Here is a 25136-nt window from a genome sequence, read left to right as displayed (position 1 = left end):
AAACAGAATAATCGTGAATTTATAAGCTAAACTTAATTTTTAACTAACAGAATATGGTTTGGTTCTTCAAGGAGAACACAGGATTACTGAAGTCACTCAGCTATCTTAAAATAATGAAACTGCAGATAACATTCTCCTTTGTCTAGGACAGCTTTCATAATTTTACTGTTGAAGAACTACTCCAGCTTCAGATGTTGACTGAAAACAGACACAAGAACCAACTCACACACAAGAATAAGAGAATATCAAAATATAACAACTCTACAGATAGAAACAGAGAGAGCAGACAAATTAAACAAGTGATGGAAGGAGTCTATTATTATAACTAAGAGCAGTCAGAAGCATCCATAGTATCTGCATGTCCTTTTCAAAGGTTAGATATAATAGCAAACACCTTTCCCCTCCAAAAACAGAGAAACCACACATGAACCTCACAAGGTAAATCATAGCAGCTAAGCTGGGGAGGAACCAGTAGAGTAGGTGATAGGGAATCTCAAAACTTGCAGGACATGAACGGCCTTTAGCATATTAAAAACTAAGTCCTAGGTTATTATAACATTAGGGTTAAGCATTTGAAAAGATTCACATTGTACACACACAATTAATTCTCCAAGCATCACCTGAAAGTGTGACTCACATTGATAAATGGAAGGAAATTAATGTTTCAGTCTATCCTTAGTTAGCGCTGATATGTCTCTATATTGTAGCCCAAATCATAAACATGAAGTCAAGAATTTTTCATAGTCCCCTGCAATAGCCATTAACATGGCAAAAAATCAACACATGGCAACTGCTATCTGGAGGACTAAGTAGGGGTTTCATGTAACAGAACTTCACTTAAGCTAAAAGCTGCAAATGGTTTAGCATTCATGGTGAAGCAATAGCTACGTTTTAATGTATCGTCTTTGAATCGGGCTTAAAATGTGTGCCCAGATATCACAGCAGTGCCTGTGAAAGACTTAGAGACCCTCTAACCTCAAATAAAGTATTTCATTTGATCTTTATCATTCTGTACCCTAAAGAGATGAAAAATGTGATGTCTGAGTGATAATATGAGGCCAGTTTAGCAACAGGAATCTCAGATTAACATCACTCTTCAGCCATAGGAAACAGGTCTGTCTCACTTAGTAAACTACTCTAATATTTTTGAAAGTTCATCTAATAGAGATTAGAAAGAAGATATAAATAATTCTCTTCTTCCTCTAAACTGAATGATGTTAGGTGCTAATGATGTGCAACAGGAGAAAAAGGCCCATGTTTGGTGATTTCAGAATTAGGAATTATCCACCATGACATTTTCCTGTACTGATCATATATTAAGAGTGTAACAGTTCATTCAGACTTCCAGGACACTGTCCTTGTTTGCTAGGAAATTGGCCATTTGATACTGCATGCTACAGACACTTCCTGTAACTGTTGGTCTGACATAACTATTTTCTGAGTGTTAACACAGAATATGCATACAGGGTTGCTTTCTTAAGAATCTTGTGCATTTCCAATTCTAAGAACATTTTCACTGCATGAAAAACTCATCTTCTCTTGATTATTTCTAACTTCTTCCATGAAAGAGAGAGCTCCCCAAGAAAAGTGACGGACGCTGCTCAACTTGAATGTCTCTTTTTAATACTATTTAAAAAGGAGGATGCTTGTCTTTCATGATGTCATAACTCCAATATCCTTAAAAGTTATTATTGACCTTCCCAAGTCACTGCCTAGATCTATCTGTCATATAAGGATTTGTACCGGTAGTGTAGGCACTCGGCAACAAAAGGTGAAGGCCTCTTTCAGGGTTGTTTGTTCAATGTTACTTCTTCCGTCAGACCTCTACATACTATAACCCAACATTCCACTGCTTAAGGAAATATAAATGCAAAACACCCACATGGAACAAGATATATGCCTAACCACTATTCCATCACTTGTTTTCAGTTGCAATCCTTACCTCTCCCATATGCTGTCTACATAGATTGTTAGCTCTTAAGGGAAAGACTCTATACTTATGTTTGGTTGTAAAGAAACTAGTGCACTTTGGGGCATTAGATAAATATTAATAATAATCCGACTGATTGGAGATTTCCTTTGCTATCTCTCTACATTCAGAGATGTGACATCTCAAAAAGAGGTGCTGTAGTGAACTCGGAAGGCATTACACTATGCAGCTTCATCTTTCCATTTTGCACCAGAGTGCCATTTATCTATTTAAATGGCCCTTGATCTATTTTTAGTAGTCAGCACTGAGAAATCCTAGCAGTTTGAGCTGACAAGGACACTGACTCGTCTGAAGATGAATACTTTCACCTTTGCAAATACATTATGGGTTGGCTCTCTTGGTCTTAAACAGCTCTACAGTGCAAGGACGCCGGGGTCTCTGCAAGTTTACTGACTTTGGAAACCTGTCAACTCTGGTTAGCTGTCCTCTTACATGGAGATCACATAATAGTTCCCGAAAAGACCACAGCCTTGCTCTTAAACATAGTATCTCATGCATTCTGGAACATACCCTATGTGGAATTCTAGTGTATTGTGGACACTACAACTTCCTGCTTTGGGCTAAAAGTATTCAGGTTATCTGGAAAGAACAGTTCATAAACTATGGCATTTGCTATTTACATTTTCTCTTTGCTGATCCGGTAAATGTACATCTGTTCTATGTAAACAAAGGATAGGAATAGCAAAAAGCAAGAACTCTAGCAACGCACATACTGTGTGTATTAGTGTTTAGTAATGACATCTATCATTATTACTGCTAATAAAAAGATCTTAAAAGTCTTGCATCACTAAAAAACAAGGAAATATGAATTTCCTGGATCACAAAGACATAGGAATAGATCTGGAGATGCTAGAAATTGGAAAGAGTCTCTGCAATATCTCTCTGAAGGGTAACAAGAAATTAATAACAATAGCCTGCAGAATTATGACCTCTGCCAAAAATTAAATCAATGTTCCTTCAAATCTTTGTAAGCTGAGCTCTTCCTGGGATTCCCTGATGACTGCAATAGACAGACTAGAGAAACAATCTTCTTGAAGAGAAAAAAATACTCTTAATTGACAAGTATTCTGGTAATCTCCCAGACAGTCACTCTCTATTTCAGTCAGAATCAGTCAACATATTTCTGTCCCTCCCAGTTTTGACAATTTTGGTCTGGATCCCATCAATTTCCTAAGATTTACAATTAACAGACGTACAACTGGTTGTATGTTCCTACCGCCTTTAGGAGGAGATTATGCTAAATGGTTCTTAGTCCTGACCTCCAGTTCGGATAAATGGATTTGCACACCATTTCCAAACCAAGAATCAGTGCTCAGCTCTTGGCTTCTCAATATTTTAAGTCTTCTGGACAAATCAAGTATTGCCAAGCAAAATATTTCTAAGGATCTTCGGACTATACCGAACTGTTTCTGAGCCGGGGGGGGGGGGGGGGGGGGGTTGTTGAATCTCCTTTGCCTCAAAGGACAATTCTTTGTCACACAAAAAAATTAAAATTCTTCATAGAGCATGTTTTGAAGCTGAACCTAATCAGCATCTGGAGAATGTCTGTGCAAAAAAAAAGCATTAACAGGACCACAAGCATTTCAGAATAGCCTAAGCAAAACACAAACACTAACTAGAAACTGTGACAAATGACTCAAAACTGTGAAGAAAGAAAGGCTTTCGTGTGCTAATCTGGAAATTCTTTTGCAAAAGGGAAAGTTAGTCAGAAAAGCAGCAGCAACAAATTGGTTTTATTTATTCAAAAACAATGAGAAATGATACTAGCAAAGCAGAACTGAATATCAGCCATTATTCACGTCTGTCTGACTCTAGCATTCAGTTGCTTTAAAATGTCCCAAGCAAAAGAGTTGTAACCACCTCTCTTGGGAAACTCTGCCAAAATCTATTATATCTATTTTTCTCAGACACCACCTCGATTTTCCTTCCCTTAGTTTCATCTCATTAAACCTGGTTATTCTCATTGCAACACTGTAAAAATGCTTCTTAGGCCCGTTAGTCTGCCCATCTCTCCAATCTTCGTAGACACACAAATGACTACCAGGCCTCACCCTACCTTCTTTGCTTGTTGCCAAGCAACACACATTCAGCTCTTTTAATCTTTCCCCATAAATCAATCACTCCTGCTCCCTGATCATCTTTCCCATTCTTCTTTGAATGCCTACCAATTTGTAGCCATCTTTCTGAGAATGAGGTGCCTAGAACCAAAAATCCTGATTTCCTGTAACTGACAGGAACAGACCAATGCAGTAAACAGAACAATATGACCATGGCAACATTTAGTTCAAATTTAACTTGAACACATAAAGATAATCATGTTTTCTGCCCAGTACAAGTAGAGACAATATTGCTTTCCTACAATTTCTAGCATTTCTATATCAGCACTTAGGACCAGACGGTCCCCTGTAAATTGGCAAGGCAACATTAACTCCAATGACACTACAGCAGTTTACACCTGCTGAAGATCTAGCCCAAAATCTACATTTATAGACATGTAAGACATTATATATTATATCATGGAGGACATTCATTATCTGCTAACATAAATGTTCTGCACAGAGATGAGAAAAGGAAAAAAGATAGTACGACAAATTATCGTGTATTTATAGTAAACTGATCATCATATCACGGGATGCTGATCATACTGACTGATGAGCACTGCAGGATGTGTTTCTGATTCTCAAAATTACCACAAAGAGAAACATTCTTTTGGACATTTCTATCAAGTCTGTTCAGTAGAAAAAGAAAAATTGCTGAACATTACCTTCTGTTGAAGCAGCATCAATCATTACTCGTTGCATGAGTACTGGTTCCAACCCAAAATCAAACACTACGGTTTGGCGAAATGTTCCAAAGATTTCCGTGTTAAAGGCTATACTGACTTTGTAAATGTAATGATCTATTCCATTTTGGGCCATCTTTCCTCCTATCCATTCCTGACAGTTTTCTGGGACTTCTTGTGATACCTGGGTAGTGCTGTCTCCAGCAGATATTGCAACGATATTGAAATGAGGACGATGGGCATCATAAAGCAATGCCACTCGATACAGCATTCTTGCAGGCTACAGAGAAATGCAAATATTGAAGTGACAATAAAATGCTGAAAATTATTTTATGAAGTGTTTCATTTGAGGCCAGATTAGGGGAGGCTAAAAGAAGCCTCAACTTCATCCAGCAGGCACAGCTGAGTCTCTGCACTCTCCAGAACATAGTGTCCCCATAACTCCCAGCATCCACACCGGCAATCGCCACCCCAGTGGGGACAAACAGAGTGGAGGTTGGACCATGCCCCACTACTTCACTTTAAAAGAACCATTTTGGAGTTGAAACACTAATTTCAAAAGTCTGTGGTTTTCCTGCAGCAAAGAAATAAGATCCAAGTGCTGCAGCATGCTAGCTTTAATATTTATCCATTTTCAAAAGAGGAGGAATCCTACCTTACAAGTGAGAGCAAATGTCCACGTTTGTTGAGACTTTTTGGTGGTGACAGTAACCGATAGTTCAGGATTATGCTCTACTCTCACTCCTTCTACACATTCACTAAGCTAGATTTAAAGAGAAAGAAACCTAGCATTAAACTTCTACAGACATTGTCAGTAAAGAAGACATTCAGGCCAAGTTAATATCTTAAAACAGAAAGCCTAAAATGATTGTTTCCTAAGTTGAGGGTTGGTTTCAGCAAAAAGATTGTGCAGGATTCTAATCTCAGCACAGGACAAGAACTAATTCAGATATACGCTAAATCAGAGAGGCAAACAACAATTAAGACCGTAACTCAACAACATCACATTATTTACGGGGAAAAAACCAAAACAACCAGAATCCAGGGAGAACAAACACTACCTGATTTTCATAAGCATGGATCTCAAAAATCAGTTTAGGTCAGTTAGGTCTAAGATTTCAGTTGGAAATAAGGGTCTTATACAATAAGGCACAGAGACTGCATTCCCAACAGACCCAATATTCTCAGTGACTTCAGTGAGAGTACTAGAGTACCATGAGAGCAGAATCAGGCTTTCTGCTCATTAAACCATTTGGCAAATTGCCCACTTTTCCCAGATTTTATCAACACTAGATAGAGTGAAAAGAAACTCCTTTGTGTCAGAAGAGCTGGTTGAATGCTGCAAAACTAGTGCCACAAACATTCTTTGGAATTGCAAAGAGCTGTTGGGTTTGATCAGATCCATAACCCTTACTCTTTAGTATTCACAAACGTTTGTATGACCAAATGAAGTTTGGGGAATGGCTTTTCTTCATGCAAACTCCTGCAACTGCAAGCAAAGAAGGGGAGTCACGCACAAAAGGAGTATTTGCCACTGAAAATTAATGCTTCAGTTTAAAAAGTGCCACCATCCGATCAGGGAGCAGGAACACCACCACATGACAATTTGCGATCAATCCACAAGCTGTAGTTCACAAACTCCTTACTGAATTCCTGAGGAGAACAACTGCATTTGTAGAAACTACTCTCAGTCTATGAAAGTTTTGTAAGTACGAAAAGTTTCTTCGTAATGAATAATTTGACCAGTTCTAGTGGTAAGGGCTAAAAATAGGCTCATCTTATAGTTTTAAATATGAACACCGAGAAGAAGTTTGTTTTCCTTACCACTTTCTCAGGAGATAATGAATTCATCCATTTCTCAATCAAGGTTTCCATATAACTACCCGAACATTGTTTGTTTTCTTTCTGTTGTTTTAATCTTATCAAGCGGGAAGCGTATCGTTTTTGCCATTCTGTTAGCTCTTCCTGGGAATGTGCTGAAGTACACTGTGCACCGTACCTGCAGATCCCTTGCTCTAAAAATCTACATAAAACATGAAAGACAATTATGCCTCAAACTTTTCAAAGCTCCAATTTAAAAACAAACAAACAATAATTGAGATTTCACTTCAAAGAGTTTTCTTCTGGCCTTTGATTCTCTCACATAAAACATAATATTGCAGGATCAGTCACTAGAAACTGGTTTAGCTACATATACATGTACATACAGGATTGTTCAGCAGCAGCCTCTCTTGCAGTAATGCCCATAATGGTGTATGCAGAATTTTTCCAATTTAACCATAAAAGGCCATAAATCACTTTACTAAGAAACTTTTACATTCAAATAAATACGTGCTGAACACCTAACAATGTCAATGACAAACTTTTCCCTAGAGGTCACGTTATTACTTATCAGATAAGTGCTCTTTCAGCAGAAGATTTCCGAAGCAACAGTGACATCATGTGGTTCTTTTAGTTAACTTCAGTACATATTGTGTAAATGTTTTATAGATAGGTTTAGAAAATCTCCCAAAGGACATACTGAACACCAACCTCTTTGAAACAAGAGAGTCAGACCAAGTATGTGTATACTTTATTATATTTGTGGGGTTTTTTTAAATAATGTAAAGTAATGTTCCTATGTGATATCATTTTGCTTACGCTTTAAAATTAAGAAATCCCTTTAGTGTCATCTTATCGCCCACACACAATTTAAGAATTGCAGTTTTCTCAGAAAATGCTATGCAGCTGTTATTCTACACTTTGCATTCAAATAGCTATATTTGGAAAATATTTTTGTAGCTAGAACTTTAAACATGTCAGCTGCTGCAGCTGCAGTTGTATCATTCTTTAAAGCTGTAAATACTTAAAAAATTAGACTAGATGGAGGGAGAATTGGAGGATACAATTTAATTTTTAAGGTTTAACAGTATTATGAAATCAACTGTTATACAGCATAAACAGCAGACAATCCTCACGTCTACATGAGGAACCTAAAATTGATTAATTATAACACCACATGTACCAAACAGCTGACAACAGCCAAGGATTCAAGCCATGATCTTGTAAATGTAGAAAATGTGTAACTATAACATTATGTTCATATATAAATTTACACTACAGAACAAATTTAGACATCTTCCCACATTGATGTGTTACTGAAAAAGAGGATGGATCAACTAGGTCAAACCACAGTAAGTTACAAGTTAGATACTCAAATCATTGATAGATACAGCATATGATGATTAATGTTATGACCGTTTCGTAGTAAATATATTATGTAACAATGCAAATTAGATGGTAAATCTTGAGCTATGTAATTAAAAAAAAAATCACAGAAAAAAACTTGAAGCAAAGTGTCTGATATACAAGCCACATTTACTTACAGTTTATTATTTGAATTAGCATACTCTTTACCTTTAAGAAAAGTTTAGAAAGTTTAAAATGATGCCACTGTGTTGTGAAGGTTCAAAGTGTAAATTTTGTATAAAAGAAAGTAAACATTTTAGATATCATGTTAACAGAAGTGTTCTCATATTATTTACTTAAAATATTTTCACTGAAAACAATTCTTTGTTTGGATTTAAACACTCCCCTGCGATGTCTCTAACATCACTGTACCAGTGCTGAAATTCTAGAGTGAAACTGACTAGGATAAAAAAGTGAAACTGACTGGTCTATTTTCACAGACTAAACTAAATGAAAGGCAAACACAAAACAAATTTATAAAAATGTAAGTAAAAGAAATTGTTTAAATTTAAAACAATCTGTACTATTACTAGGAATACATGTAAAAGACTGTGTTTTGAATCTATAGTTTTATCAACATCCTTTAAGAAGAAATTTCAAATTAATTCCTGACCTAATAAAAAAAAATACACCATAATATACACTGCTGGATATTTGGAATTTTTACTATTATTTAGAAAATGTTTTCCCTTTGTATTAGAAGTGTTCTCATTTTCGAGAAAATATTTCTAGAAACAAGTACTTGGGTTCTTCCTCATCAGCACTTAATAGGAAGACACAGCACTTTAAATCATTCACCATTAACTAGTTTTGCACATTCTTTCATTTCTCAGTACTTCTAGCAACAATTACATTTATTTTACACATTCAGTTCCTTATTGAGTACGTCTTGCAATTCCTTCATTTCATTATCTAGTAGATGCCACATCTCTATTGCCATGTGCCACCCTCAAGACAACTGTGGTTTCAAAAATGAATATTCAGTGTTCTTACTGTCTCTTTATAAATAAATCTAACTCCCACAGCCAGAATTCTAATAATCACATGGATTCACTAGGTTAATAGCTCCTGTAATACAGAAGTAATCAGTAGACATTAGATTATATCTTTAATGGAACAAAATTCAGAATTGGGATTAAAAATCTGGCTCAAAATGCCACTCTTTATAAAGGTACAATATTGAGAGTTAAAAACAGAGGGCTTGATTTTTCTAAAATGCTGCTGCTTCTTTCATATGGCAAAAAATAAAAATAAAAAATAAAAAACAATTAGCAACATTCAAATAACCACGCCCAGAAGCAAGATGACAAACTTCACACAGTGCTCCTGTTATGTGAATGTCATCAAAAGGCTACCAAACATCAAGTTGTCAATCTCCTGGCGTGATTACCAGCATGAAATTATAAAATGCTGAGCACCAACAACACCTGCTGACACCTGGGAATTGCAGGTGCTCAGCACCTCTGAAAAATTAGGTCCAAACAACCTAGATTTTCACAGGCTCAATCATACCAGCTGAAAAGCAGGTCAGATTGCTACACATCCTGGGAAATTAATTTCTGTATACATGACACATGCAAGACAGAATCAAGTCACAGTGCAGGACTTCCCAGGTTAATATATCTTTTGGCGCTTTTACTAATGATAAAAACTACATACTCCATACACAGGCAGCATGGTCTAATGGACTGAGAAAGAGAGACTAGGAGCTAAGAATGCCACAAAGGTTGTGTGATCTTGAGCAAGGCAATGTGTGTGTGTGCGCGCTTCTCCCTCTGCAAAATGGGACTAATCATACTTAAGGGTTGGTGTTATTGACTTCATTTTACAGACAGAGAAACTGATGCGCTGAGAAGTGAAGTGACTTAACCAGAGTCACACTGTGAATGGGTTCCCTGATCTAACAGGTAGGTTATATTCCTTGACCTCATAGTTTCTCCACTCATGAATTAAACAGTTATTGGCAAATAAAAGAAATGAAATTATCCCTTAAACAGAGGTGCTTCTCATCACCGATAAAACAATATCACTTTACCTCTTACACAACGTGTACTCCTCACTACTTGTGACGCCCCTGGGTGGGGGGCGGAATTGCCAACCATCCTGAGATCCTGTAGAGTAATGGAAGATACTGGTTATTTTTCCAGTTGCCAGTATTAGAATTATTGGTAGTAACTGCACAGGGTTATATGTTTCTGAACACCATCTCACAGGATATAAACACACAAGCAGGTCTTCTGTTTCCCCACAGCAATATAATGAGCAATTGATTTCAATACCTGAGAAATGTATGTGAGACGAAAGTTGGAATCATATAAAGCAAGTTACAGAAATTAATCAATAAACGTAGCCTGGCGTCTCCAAACAAAACTGGAGAGGGGGGCGTGCCTCTCTCATTTCACTGACTCAAGCTAACTCTTCCCGTTTATTGCTAGTGCCTTCCCTCCAACTAAACATCAGGGACAAATGATTGGGCTGTGCCTATACAAGACAATGGTGTTTCTTCAGACAGAAACGGTGGTTCCATCGTCAATGCTTCACCATGCAACCCAAAGCATCTTTTAAGTATGTTCTACTTACCATCTTCCAAATCCTCCCCATGGTATCCTGAGGGTACTTTGCTAGCTGCTGCCTGCAATTACAAAGAAAAAAGATATGTTGGTTCACATATCAAGATTTTGACTGTAAGTTCCATTTTGCTACTGTATTCGTAAGAGATTGTATTTTATCGGTCAGTATAAAAAAAAATCTCAATTAGTTCAAACAACATTCTGGTCACAAACCTGGGTCTCATGTTAACATGGCAGCAATCACAGTAACTAAACGGGGGAAATCTAATGTGAACATTAAATCTACAGTATCACAGTGTACTTCTCTGATGAAAGAAAAAAACTGAATTGTACTGTCTAAAAACTTTGGCCCCAGTTCACCACAACATCAAACTGTGGCCAATAGGAGCCAGTCACAGCTCGCTGATCCTCATCAATCCAGCCCCTGTGGAAGTAAGAACAGTAGGGAGCCTATTCTAACGTCTGCCACTGGTGTAAGGCCCATAATGGCTCTTATGCCAGGGAGGATTAGGCATGGTAGAGCTCTACTACTCCATGTCCCCTCCCGGTCACAACCACCCCTCGAACACCTGATATCCCTTTTTTCTACCATTTACTGGGGTAGGAGAGGCAGCTGGTGCAGAAAGTTGCAGAGGCACACCTCTGCCAGCGGAGAGCTCTCTCTGGCTGCTTTAAGATCAGTCTGAATCCCTCACGTGGCACAAAGTGGTCTTAGTGGAACGGAGTGTGTGTCTTTTTTTTAAAAGCTATTGTTTAAAAAAGAGGGACTATTATTTTTGTGAGTGAATCATACTGCTGTTAGAGACATAAGAATTTAACATATGACATTGGCAAATGAAGTAGCGGGCTGGTCACTGAGCAGATTGTTCCAAAGCTGAAAGTAGATGCATCAGAAAGAGTCGAAGTGCAATCATTTTAATTTGCATCTGGAATAAGAGCACAGTCTTACAACGTACTGACACCTCTATTCGTTTTATATTTAGAGGAAATGAAAAGCAATGATTTAAAGAATATGAACAAAGTCCAAAGTCCATATAGGAAAACAGCAATTCGATCAATAAATATAATGTTTAGACTAACCCCTCCCTCCTACAGATGTTGATGGAGCATCTAGAATTTGCTAGTCACTTTAAGTCTTACATCATGTTTAGGACACAGCTAAGAGCTCTAGTGGATAATTTCCCCTGGAAAGAGGAATGACTTTCTGAGTCATAAGACATAAATAGAGTGTATGTGGATGCTCTCATTTTTCCCTGCTCAATACTGCAAGCCATGGTCAACCACTTTTCAGCATTTTTCTTATTCTTTCATCAAAAACAAAAATCCAAGACTGGTGCAAGGCTGCTTTAAAGATGGTAAAGACTGGTAGGGCAGTGGAGGCTCTGGGGCCCAATATACCCTGTTCAAAGAGCACAGAACAAAACACCCTGCAGCCAATTGATCAGTTTTCACCTTCTTCCCAATAACATGCTTACTCTTACCTCTGTTTCAGCAAGAAGCATTTTTAGTCTTGTCAAATCTTTAGTTACCATCCCGTTCTAGGGAAAGAGAAAAACGTTAGTGCATTTGGTACGTAAATCCTCTGCTATGGTAAACACAGGCAGCAAGGAACATTTTTTTCTACCCAATATTTTGGGAAAGGGGATGGGCAAGAGTGGAAGACAAATGAGCTGTTGAGTTTTATTACATAATGGTAAATGACACACTGTGCAACACTGAGCAAACATTATGCAACAAGGAAACTTGCCGTTGATAAAAGCTAATCTCATGCGACAGGTGTCAGGCAAAATGGGATACATGTGCAGGACAACTTGGTAAATAAACTCTAGGAAATCTGGCTGTCACCCACATGAAGCATTAATAGCCTCAACATTCACAAGACAGTATCATTCAGAACAAATACCCTAGAGGCACTGTGGCCCACCAGAAAGGGATTCAAGAGACCTGGATTCTATTCACAGCATGGCTACTGGCCTGGTGGGTGGCCTTGGGCAAGTCATTTCACTTCTCTGTGCCTCAGCTTCCCCATCTGCAAAATGGGGATGATGATACTGACCACCTTTGTAAAGAGCTTCGAGATCTATTGGTGACAAGTTCTATATAAGGGCTAGGTACTATTACTAGTATTATTGTTGTTGTTAGACTATTTACTCCAACTCAGAAGGAGTCAATATCAGAAATTCACACTGCTGTATCCATGATCTAGTCACTTCTTCTCAAGAAGCTATTTTTCAAATTGATTACTTTTACAGTCTAACTCTTTCCATTCTGGAGTCTGTTCCCTTTAACGCTTCTGTACCAGCTTTCACTACAATGTAAGGGTTAGCCTTCCAACTGAAAAATAACTTCACATTCAGGGGAATCCCAAGTAAAATGCTTTAAAATGAACTTATGTGAAGTAAAGCAATCTCATACACGTTGACGGCACGATCCTGAACTCAGGAGTTCTGATTCAGGTCTGTGGTTTCATTTAACGGACCACTTGCTGCATTTATTAAGTGCCACTGAGTTTGTTAGATAGCAGATTGTTATAATCCTCCTTTACATTCCACCTGTACTACAGAGCAGCAAAAAGAAACTCAAATCTCTTTACTGCCAATCTGCACATTTGATAATCCTCATACACAAAGCTTTTATTTGAAATGCTATTCCATTTCTTCCCAAAAACAGAGTTCACAAATCCAACTTGTAGGGCTCATCTATAGAGCATAAAGAATTTAAGTTGTTGAGAATCATTCCCTTATACTACTGTGGGGGAAGCTGGATGCATTCCAGCTTCTGCAAGTAAAAACACTCCAAACTTTATTCATTGAATTACTCCACACAGACACTGGGAGAAGTCAGTAAACCATTTGCTGGCTTTAATACTCCTACTGAAAACAACCACGAATTATGATCTTTGATCTGTCATGAGATCGTAAGTTTCAGTTTGGGCGTAGGGGCTTCACTTAGAAAGACCAAGCTATGTGTCAATCCACTGTAGAATAACAGCCTGAAATGCATTGCCTAGGTAATGGAGTATTTGGCTATATACATAATTTTTTCTGAAGGCAAACTCCTACTAAAAGACATGAAAATGTATGTCAATCCTTTTCATTCTTTTTGTTTATCTTCATAACCATATCAGATAAGCTTCAGATAAATAAAAGTAAATTATTATTCAGAGAGTACATTATTTTAAAGAGAGAATATAACTCAGCAAATTTGTTTGCCATCAGGAGTGTATTACACCAACATAATGTATTCCTCTGCCATTACAATATTTATATCCAAATTTAGATTTCTTCAAAACTAACCAATCATCCACATGCAGTAGAATACACAGGATGCATATTTGTTCCTTGCACAGCGCCCCAATCTTAGATGTTATAAGGGGGTATAACAGGAAGAGGCATGTTTACAGTCAGTGTCGCACTGCATGTCAACCAATCCCAAGACTTGTTAAAGATGCCAGGATTCATCAATGGAAGCCCTCCAATCAGGGGACAGCAGCCCCAATGGTTGACCAGTGCTACAGCGATCAACCGCAATAGGGAAAACAAGAGCCCCTTCCCAGATGAAAGTGAAAGGAGATTTGTACCACCACCACCATTTCTACCAAACATTTTAATCTTCAAGTAGGCTTTAGATTTCATACTCTTCAGACAAAAGGCCCAACAATTACTTGGCACAGCTCAAATATTGTATAGCAACAAGTGGGCTTATGCTATTTTATATATATTAGTATTAATGCTGCATGTTTAAGCTCTTAAATCATTCAACAATTATAGGAACACCCTTAAAATGATAAACTTGTTAAAATTAGAAACTTGCTTTCGCAGAACGCTTTTTTGCTTTTTCTTCCCACGGCCTGAGTTCAGGGTTCTAGGTTTCTCCTCAAGGAGCTTTTGAAGTCATTAACACCTCTGAGAGCAGAGCAGAGCCTTCCTTACAATACCTTTGATGTTAGTGTTACCATCAGCTCATACAGGTGAAACCTGGAGCACAGATACTGAAACTGTGTGAAACTGAAACTGTGAGAAACTGAATACAGATAGTAAATCCTGTGAAGGCTGATGTACATCCTTAACTTCACACGTGACTAGAGTCAGGGAGACTACTCATGTGCATGAGGTAAAGCACCTCTGTAAGTGCTCTGCTGGATCAGGGCCTAAAAGAGGAAACTTGAACTCAGGTCCCTATTTGATTTTAGAATGAAGTATTTAGATTATTTTCCATCTCCAACGACTGTGAAGTTTACTTAAAAACAATTTGGGTCATCTTTAAAAAATATAATCACATCAATGTGCTTTCTACTATAAAAGCTGAACTTAGTCAATTGAAGCACACACAAAGAGGTCTCAGGTGGATGGTTAAAATACAGGCAAAAAGAATGGAAATGCATGCTCTGCTCTATTAAATGGCACAAGTATAAAAATTACAATATATTCCATGGGGATTAGATGCAGACAACTAATTTGAACATTCTACAGATTTATAACAAAAGCAGAAAAAAATCCGCAAAAAAGCGCACTGGCTCAGAAACATTGGTAAAGCAACAACCTGGGCTCTTGCTTACATATGAGCACCTGAATATTTTAATATACATTTATCCTTGGATTTTCCATATGAATTATTTTACTGTTATCTATTGGTCAAAGAGTCAGCCTGAGGTTTGCTACTAAATGACTAAAAAAAATCCAAAAGTAAGTTAGTTTTCAAGTTATGTAAATTAAATCACATCCACTTACCAATGATTCGCCCATCAGTGATTTGGAAAGAACATTAGATACAATCTGCAGCTTCCCTTTAAGATGCATGCAGCAAAGCACTGCACGGAAAGAGCCATCTCCCTTGGCCAGTCCCTCTCCCAGCACTGCAACACAAAGCACCAACTTTTAGCCGCACCACAAGACAGTACAAGCTTAACTAAATCCAACTAAGTCTTCCCGTCACCTTTAAAACTAAAATATCATCTCAGACCTAGGTTCACACCTTCCCTTCCTGAATTGGCAAGGCTTGGACCGGCTTTGCCCTCATGCCTACTGTCATTTAGCAGTGACATCTCCCACCAACTAAGAAATTATGTAGATGAGCTCAAAGGAGATGCAAGCCCATCATCCTTTAGCCAAAAGGGTGGTGACAGCATCCTTGAAGTTAGGAGACAGTTACTTCAGCTCTTTGACAAGGATACAAAGGATCTCCCTCATCCCTGCAAGAGTCAAAACTGCAACAAACCACATTTTGGTGATAAAAATATGTTCATGAGGCTCCATTCATGCTAGCAAAAAGCATACTTTGTAGTTTGCAAATTTACCAAACCTCTTCATTGGTCAGTTGCTCTAAAGAAATTAATATTCTTACTACTTTAAAACAAAATAGTCCAGGTGACTTGGTATTCACTCGTGCTGCAATAGGAATGATTGTTTTAATCCTGATATTTAAAAGTTTCATGTATCAGTAAACTCTGGGATCAGATAGCTAGCCAAATAGATACTTTCCTTGACATTTGCAATAGCAAAAGGATTTATTTCATGATACAGAAATGCTCCGGTCCAGTAGTAATAACAACACTTAATTATAGGTGTTACCTGGCCAGAAAGAAAATATCGTTTTTAAGAGACTGAAATATTAAGTAAAATTATGCATGCAAATTGTAATAATGTCAGAAGCCTGTTTGTTAAATTTACAGTCAAAAATATACATTGTTGTTATTGCAGACAACATCACCACTTGTGTTTCTACTGCCAATCACCAGTTATGCAATTCTTATATGTGTGTAGCTCCCATTAATGCTAATGGGAAGTTTACAGGCACAAGGACTGCAGGATTAGATTCTCAAAAAACAAATCAATTCTCCCACTTAATAGGTGTGCATGTCGTTATGGGAAATTATGTGAACACATCAACGAAAGAATAGTCCCAAAAGAACATCTATATAAAAAATGACAGGACATATTTTCAACTATATAATGGCAACCAAACCCTGATTTTAAGATGCCTAAAACATGACTCTCTGAATTCAAATCACACTGCGGCTGCTGACAACAATTTCAGAACAGAGACTTACTTCCCAAATCAGAAGGAAAAACAAAGCTCCAGAAACTCAGTTTTAAGATGTATGACAATTAATAATTAGGATAACATACCTCAAACTTTAGATACTCAATTAAGATATTTTATATATTTAATTGAATGGAGTTATTTAGCTAAAGCATTCTGTTGCAGTAGGCCAGCACATTGTAACACTTCATTTTTAACAAAATTCTTTGAATATTTATGGAATAATTTAAGAGATTCACCCTTACACTAAGCCCTTGTGCTTCTACCAGTAAATACAACTGTTTGTAGAGAATACATACTTGTAGCGTGCATGCTAGAGCATGCATTTCATTCCTTTTAAATCAAAATGAAGTCATTGGTGTCTGCAATATGTCAAGTCTTGTAAAAAGTCCTAACTGCAGATTGAATAAAGCTTTTTCTGTCAAAAAGGTTTGTGCATGCTTCAGTGGATACCGTTATGGCAGACAGGCCTAAAACTTGATACACGCATGGCATTTTTATTTTAAAATGTCCTTTCAATAGTAATAAAAAACTTAGACCCACCAAGACAACCTCTGCAGTGGTCTTGAAATGCTAGCTGCTGGGAGAAGATCAATTAAAAGTACAGAGTAGGGGAAGACAATCAAATCTGTTTATATATATTATAAAAATCGTCTTGGTATTAAAATTGTTCTAAAATTACATATTTTAAACCTGGAGAAAAAAAAAAGATTTGTATGTATAATATGCTAGACCAGACTTCCGGCTAGAACAGCCCTGTAAGTGGGTCTGATTTTAAAGACTTATCATGGCCAGAACACTGTTTAATTTTTTCTCCCTACCATGCATTTCAAAAGAGATCTGTTTACATTAAAAATATGTGTTAATCTGCACTACAGTTGGCATATTTTTTCAGCAATTACCATATTGTATGTGCCCAATAAGGAAAAATATTCTTAACTGTATAGCTCCTTTGAAATATTCAGGTATCTGCTATACATGCTGAGAAGAAACAAAGATAGTCTGCCAGTGTAAGTCACAAAGCTGTCTCAAGGATAAATCCTACCCTTACTGCAATCAATGGCAAATCTTCCATTTGACTTCAATAGGACCCAGATTTGGTCCTCAAAATATTAGTCAATGAAAATACAATTAATTTAACGGCATTCTCTCTTCTCCTTCCTCTCGCCATTATTCATCCTTCCATGCATCTCTTCTTGGCTCTTTATTCACTGTCAGGAAGGACAACTGAGCAGGCCACTTCAGAACAATGCATCTCTGGCTCTAGCAGCAGATACAATAGGTGGATTTTAAATATAGCACTGTTTTAAGGACAGCATTGCATATGATGAATACATAGAAAATATTCAGAAGGGATAAACTCTCAATCATCCCATCAAGTGAATACATCTATAGTACGAGTAATCACACAGTCCCCATTTAATAATTGCTTTCAAACTGAATCAGGGCTTGGGGAAATCTTTGCATTACAATTCAAGATTAAAGAGTCAGAGCACCAAAAGGTGGGACCTACCCACAGTATAATTTATTTCCCAAGTCAATGTTAATAAAGCCTGACTCCATGCCCAATGAAATCAATGAAAAAAATCTGATTGTCTTGGGTGCTGGATCAGGTCCATAATTAAAGAACAGAACTTTAGCACGGATGGTTAATTCCTCTATAAGACTCCAATGCAATAACGCACTAGAATACATATTTAACTTTAAGTATGGGCTTTACTACACATTCTTAAGGACTTTGCTGAATAGGGATGAATTTAAGCATGTTCTTAAAGTCAAGCACACGCTTTGCTGAATCATGGCCTAAATGCCTCTGGGAAGGCAGGCAAAATTGCCAGCTTCTTCTTGGTCATCAGAGGGATTCGCGGTCCACTGGTCAGATGCCACCCTCCACAGCAGAGGTGGCTGTATTTCAGTGGGGTTGTACTTACATTATAAACCAGAACAATAATTTGGGTAGGACAATTTTATGACATTAAAAAAGCAAATATTTTGATATTCGTTTTGGAATGTTCTGTAATCCAGAGAACTGATTGCATGTAGTTAGAAATCACAAAAGATAAATAAATCAGCATACCATGCCTACAGTCTTCATCTGCTTGTCCATAGTTTTTCTGGAAGAAGAAGAAAAAAAAAAAAAAAAGGTTTAAAAACAATATTATTCCAATCAGGATAAACGACTTCCTGCTCCAATCAATAGCTCCCTTTGAAACGTCAAATAACCCATTTTCTCTTACATATTCTATTTTTCAAGGTAGAAAATGTGATATAGTTGAAGGTACATTAGTTCAACTTGAACTTCAGACATGGGTCTAATACATTCACCTTTAGAATGTTGTCCTTTTCCAGGATTCTAACCAAATGGGTGTTTTAAGAGAAGAGGTGTCTTTGTGTGAAGCCACAACATCCGGAGGGAAACAGAAAACTATCATTTCCCATGTTTGCTTAAAATTCAGATGGTTACCTGTGCATCGTACAGTTTACTTAATCTTTCACTATTATGGTGCTGTCAGAACCTGCAGGGTATATATTGTACTTGAAAAATCACAGTTTGTACATATTCAGTAGAGACTTGCTAGAGCTTTGCAGCTAAATTCCCTGAAGATCCCATTCAGATAGGCAACCTTAATTCTGGCACTTCCTAACTTTTGAGTGCTTGACTTTGCAACCTTATTAATAAACTTTTAACATAGTTTTTATGTTAATTTTATGTATATAATGTAATACATTATTAGTGAATATTTCTGTTGCTGGAATAAGCTTCACCAAAGATAAAATATGTTTCTTTAGTCAATCATTTATTCAGATCCAAACTACACTTGGGTCCCAATCCTGCAAGCTACTATACACAGGTAAACAGACCCCTGCAAAACTGAATCCTTACATCTACTTTTGCAAGGAGGGGTTTTATGTCCAAGCAACATGACAATGATAATAAGGTTCTGATTTCTAATTAAACATTGAAAGATAAAAGGCACTGGATTCTTCTTCCCAGGTCACCTGATACTATTAAAGAGTCACACTCACAAGTTGTAAAAAAGAAGCAATTCTATAGAGAAGACTCTCAATTTTTATGCGGTCGATTTCAGCCTGGCATGCCTCCGGGAAGTGAGCTGGGGGGTACTGGCTGAGGGAAAGGAGTGCCTCCGTGCAGTGCTTCACAGCCACTTCATAATCCTGCTGTTTAAGTGATTCACATGCTTGTTCACATGACTTCTCTGGTCTTCTGTCTGCCATGACTCAGGGACAGAAATCCTAAAGAGGGGGCAAGGGGATGATAAATGTTGGTTAGCTTTATACTGGTGATCAGATTTTGGCAAGCCTCCTTCTGTTCTCACTTTCAAGGCACCATAATCTCACCCCATCTACCCAGCTCCACTCATGTTTCCTACCTCACCCCCCAACTCTTCCTAATCCTTTCTTCATACTGCTCCTTTCATTCACCTCCCCTCTTGATCTTCGTTTTAGCCAGGATTCATCAGAGTACATAAGCACATGCTGAACTTTAAGCCAGTGAGTAATCCCATTGGTTTCAAGTTAGGCACGTGCATAAGTACCTTACTGAATGATTACCCACCCAATGCTCTGTGCCTTCATTAATGACACCCCCTATCCTTCGAGAATAACCTACTTCCTAGTCACCAAGTGTCTTTTCTCTCAACCTTCAATCCTCTCCTCCAAGCCACCCCTCTCTCCAGGAGCACTTTTGCTCTTAAAGTATGTGGTCTCAGGCCGGTGGGTGAAAGTAATAAGAATTTTAAGTGGCTTTGCTGTTCATTTCCAGTCTCTCTCATGTTTTATTCATATTCATGTCAGACAGAGCCCAGAGGTCCCAAGTAGGTCAGGTAGCATTATGCTTGCTGCCATCTTGATTTTTTTGGGGGACTTTTGAGTTTTGTTTCTTAAGGTGTAGTCTTTTAGAAAAGAAAGTGTAATGGGGGGGAGGGGAAGGGGCTAGCTGGATGCCACCAAAACTCATTTTCAATGATTTAAGGATGTTTTTTGTTTGAGATAAAGTTTACATCCAAGGTGGTAAGGATTATCTGCCAAAAATATACACGGTCAGCAAAGCACAAAACCTTTCAATAACTCCCCTCTACAATATCATCCCTCCCATGACTACATTTAAATATATTTTACAGGTTCAGAACAGCTATTTTAGTTTAAAATGGACTTGACAAGAATTTGTTTTGATAGTTGAAGCAGGGAATGATGCAATTTCTCATTTTCTTTTTAGCAGGCAGCTCACCTTTGGCAAATTTTCCTAAAATAAATGATCTCATATTGTTATGAGACTATGTATAGCTCTTGTAGATATAAAATCAGCTTTTGTGATATTTTAAAATAATTTCCATCTCTAGGACATTAAAAAATTCACTATTAGAAATCCCCATTATGTTTGATCTTTCTAGGTCTTTATCAATCTAAGGTGCCTGAATTTCAACAAGTCTAAAGCTCAAATAGATAAGAACATGCCTTTCCCATTTAATCCATTGTGCCTTTTTACCCATTACCACATGCTCTTTCACAGCCAATGCTTAAGCGGTACACTGTAAACAAGAAATGTTCAATATGTTTTACAGCAGCATGGTGTAATTCTCTATTTGTCTTGTATCATTCTTAATTTAATTTTCAGAATCACAAGGCAAATGAATGTCCAATGTTTAAAGATTTGTCAGAACAATTTTAACTGAACCCGTCTTGTTTTGATATGCTAGAGATGGGTATGGGTATGGGTATGGGTGTGGGTGTGGGTGTGGGTGTGGGTGTGGGTGTAAAAAAGAGAGAGAGAGAGAGACACACACACACACACTTCATAAAGCTGGAGAAAGGTAATTTTGTGTATTCTGCCTTTATCCTGATGAAAGACTATAACTTTACCTTCTGACTTAACAGTGATCTTCCAAATTCTACTCTCACTCACCCACCTAGAGCTTTAACTTTTGCTGATGGAGTAAAATATAATTCATGTTTTCATTATCATTGTCATGGTAAGGACAAGCAATAGATTTTGTGCACTTAACCACATGAGTAACCTTATTCACCTGAGTAATTCCACTAATGTCAAAGTTACCCAGATGTTTGCAGGACTGAGTCTTCAACAAGTATAACGAGGAGTCCGGTGGCACCTTAAAGACTGCGGCTACAGACTAACACGGCTACCCCTCTGATATTCAACAAGTATATCTTTTTATTACTATTTTGGAAGGCTGACTTGCAGTTTTATAAAAGTCAGTAACTATGATTTAAAAAAATCATTTGAATCGTATTTAAAAATTAAAAGTAATTGAGGCACATATGCAAGTATCCAAGTTTGACTATCCTGACACACTATTCCTGCCGTTTAAGTGGCCACTTATGTCACATACTACTGTTTCCAGTCCCTGACTGAATGACTTCCAAGATGGCTACATGAATACTTCCAGCATGGGAATTCATAGCCACATGAGTATTCAGAAAGGATGAAATCCCAGCCCCATGAAATCAATAGGAGTTTTGCCATTTACCTCACTGGGGCCAGGATTTCAATCAAATGTTTTCTTTCCACAAATATTCTCACAAGCCAAATTTTGCAAATGTTCACAAAATCAAAGCAGATTCACAGATTTTGTTCAGATGAAAGTTTGCAAGTGCTTTTGTACAGTCCACACTCAGTTCTCATGTGTCCATAATGTAAAAGGAATGAAAATGGGTTCCTCACTTGATCGGTTGATTCCACCAGTAATCACTGGCTTGCAATATCTATATATATAGTTCCCAGTATTTAGCTCCAAGCTGTGGAACCAATTAGCAGATGGAATAGAAAATTAGCTCTACCATAGCCTGCAATGTTCAGTTCACTCATGTTTTTGCCCATAGTAAATTTCCCATCCCTAGGACTTACTCCAGTATTAGGAACGAGTAATTGCTTGGAGGAACCACAAATGAAGAAATGGGATTGGCAGCTGGTTCTCTGAAAGACTCAAAAAATTTAAAATTACATTATCCCACTACCGGGCTGCAAAAAGAGGATTTCACTTCCTCCATGGCACTTTTGATTTCCTAATTCCTGCCTCACCACCCATATAAACAAAACTCCCTGGACCATTGTCTCATTAAACCTCTTTACTGTTTGAAGTGTTTACCTCAGCAGCTTAGGGGAGCTGTATATGCTCCAGACCTTACTTTAACTGCCCATGGGTAGGAGGCGGTAATATACTTATAATTGATAGGCATATAGCTTCTTCAGAAGGTAGGTTGTCTAACCGTTCTCCCCACAACCTATTACAACACAGAACAGTTATTCCAGCTTTGAAATAAATTTACTCTCAGGGACCACTGTGGTCACCGAGCAGCCATGCATCAAGGTTAAAAATATCTTGGAAATTAAGCTCACCGCCTACCAACTGGCTCTGCCACTTTTTACAAGTTGTCACCTTGTAAAAGAAAAAAATATTTTATTTATGAATTGTCTTCTACGGGCTGGCTGAATTCTTGTTGAATCAGCTGGCCTGAAAAGGAGCCAAGTTTCACACCCTGAGCAGTGGCCTTTTATGCTGAAGAGGCCACACAATTTCTTTTGCTTAATGCTTATCCTTAGAGAGCATCTGAGGAGCCATAACAGAGCTTTACTTAATCCAGAGTTTTGGTTGGACTGTATATCTATTGGACTAAACTGTGTCACAGGCTTTGCGTTGAATGCAGAATGTTGAATATAGACACAGAAGATCTACAGAACACAGAAATAGGTAGGGAGCCTCAGAAGGCCAATTTATTAATTGAATTTAATCCTTAAAAAGCAAGCTGATACTTGGGCAAGGTATGGAAACTGACAAATTTAATCAAGAAACAAAGATTAATTTCATTTTGTCATTCACAATTCGCATACTCATATTAACAAATTCTGCTCATTCAATTCCATCCACATCCAGTACAGGGCATGTAGACATCTAAGGTCATACATCTTTCAGAACTTGTCTATTGTGGTTCCAGTGCTCCTCACGAACAAACAGTCAAGAATAATAAATATTTGTATGGGCATGGGGAGGAGGCAGTTGTTAACTGAAATTGATTTTCACTTCCTCAAAGATTTTTTTCATAAAATTCAAATACAACAGTATAATTTCTAATTTATCCCATGAGTAAGCATGGTGTAGCGGTAACAGAACAGGACTAGGAGTCAGAGGATGTGAAGTCTATTCCCAGCTGTGCCAAAAATTCTCCCTTTGTGAACTTGGGCAAATTACCTATAAGCCTCAGTTTCCTCCATCTCCAAAACTGGGATTAAAATACTAACTCTCTCTAAGAGATGGCATGAGGATTATTCAGTGTTTGATAAGTAAGTGCACATTTATATAATTATTTTAATTTAGGAATTGTAATAAAGTATCAACGTTTTAATTATGTTTTATACAGTTTTAGGATATGGTTTGACACTACAATCCATGTGATAACAATGCAAGACTAAATACCACACAGGTAAGAGTTTATGTAGTTCTTCCCTATGATAATCCAAGAAACTGAAGAGGTCTTTTAGCTCCTCATCCAGCACCTTTTGGAGAAGGAATTTTAGCATGGGCAAATTTACCTGATAATCCATTCCTCCAAGTTTCGGAAGGGGAGTTAGTCTGGCCCCCCCACCCCCAATAAAGAATTTCCAGCCTCAGTGTTTTTAAAGCAGTAGGAAAAGAGGAATGATGAGGTGGGAAGGAAGAGCTATAAACAACAAAATCATCTAGCTCATCTATTCTAATGTAAACGCCATCCTTCCTGGCACACAAGAGGCTTTTGAAGAATTACATCATGGCTGGATAGTTGGTCCGACAACAAACCAAAACTAAGTGGAGGAGGAGAGACAGCAGAACTGAACTACAAGTTTAGTATTTTGGAAGAAGTTCAGCCCATGATTGTGCACCACTACACATCACAGCTTAACGGTGTATTTTATGGAGCCAAAGCCTATGATAAAGCAGACAAGCTGACAGCTAACCAGCTAAGGCAAACAGATCTAGGTTCTTTCTCAATCCACTGCAGAGAATCCACTTTCTCCCTAGTCAACCAACAGATGATGTGGCCTGATCCTTCTAACTGCAATGGCACAAGGATTAGGACCAAGGTCTTGTATGCCCATTTGTACATTTACAAAGTAGGCAATTCAGTAAATATTTGCATATTTTAACAAGCATTAACCTCTCAAGTTGAAGATTAATGATAGAGCAGTGATGTCCAACCTCTGGCCCTGCAGAGCAATGTCTTTAAAAGAAAACGAAATTGAAAATTGAAAATGAGCTCCCTGAGCCACACCCTGAAATTTTTAAACTGAGGAGTTTTGAATCAGACCCATCATTAGGCAGAGGAAACAGGGGGCACAGCCTCCCCCAACTGCCCCCCATTTCTCCTGCACCCCACAAACAGCTCTGCTCCAAGCCAGAAGCACAGTGAGATGGCTTCCTGGCAATTATTTTAAAGAGACAACAAAAGTCCAATGGAGGTTTCTTTTATTATGATTATTACTAGATTTCACTTAGAGTACCTAATTATTAGA

At 37.7% G+C, this 25136-nt stretch overlaps 1 protein-coding gene across 5 annotated transcripts in view; it reads right to left on the bottom strand.

Moving 5' to 3' along the window:
- HELZ (helicase with zinc finger) overlaps positions 1–25136 on the bottom strand; it is a 143207-nt gene that overhangs the window by 95022 nt on the left and 23049 nt on the right. For 3 of the 5 annotated variants that reach the window (XM_039501481.1, XM_039501480.1, XM_039501483.1), the window contains 9 exons: positions 19640–19867; positions 18690–18726; positions 15301–15425; positions 12052–12108; positions 10581–10632; positions 10036–10111; positions 6597–6795; positions 5428–5535; positions 4755–5052 (listed from right to left, as the gene is read on the bottom strand). In XM_039501481.1, coding sequence (XP_039357415.1) covers positions 4755–5052; positions 5428–5535; positions 6597–6795; positions 10036–10111; positions 10581–10632; positions 12052–12108; positions 15301–15425; positions 18690–18726; positions 19640–19849 — 1162 coding nt within the window. In that variant the 5' untranslated portion in view covers positions 19850–19867. Of the gene's footprint in view, positions 1–4754; positions 5053–5427; positions 5536–6596; positions 6796–10035; positions 10112–10580; positions 10633–12051; positions 12109–15300; positions 15426–18689; positions 18727–19639; positions 19868–22496; positions 22562–25136 lie in introns of those variants that run through there. The other 2 variants (XM_039501482.1, XM_039501484.1) reach the window with 2 other exon arrangements.

Source organism: Mauremys reevesii, linkage group 15 (assembly GCF_016161935.1).
Source record: "Mauremys reevesii isolate NIE-2019 linkage group 15, ASM1616193v1, whole genome shotgun sequence".
Taxonomy (NCBI): domain Eukaryota; kingdom Metazoa; phylum Chordata; order Testudines; family Geoemydidae; genus Mauremys; species Mauremys reevesii.
The sequence above is the reverse complement of the archived record's forward strand: the minus strand, read 5'-3'. Positions and strand labels throughout refer to the sequence as shown.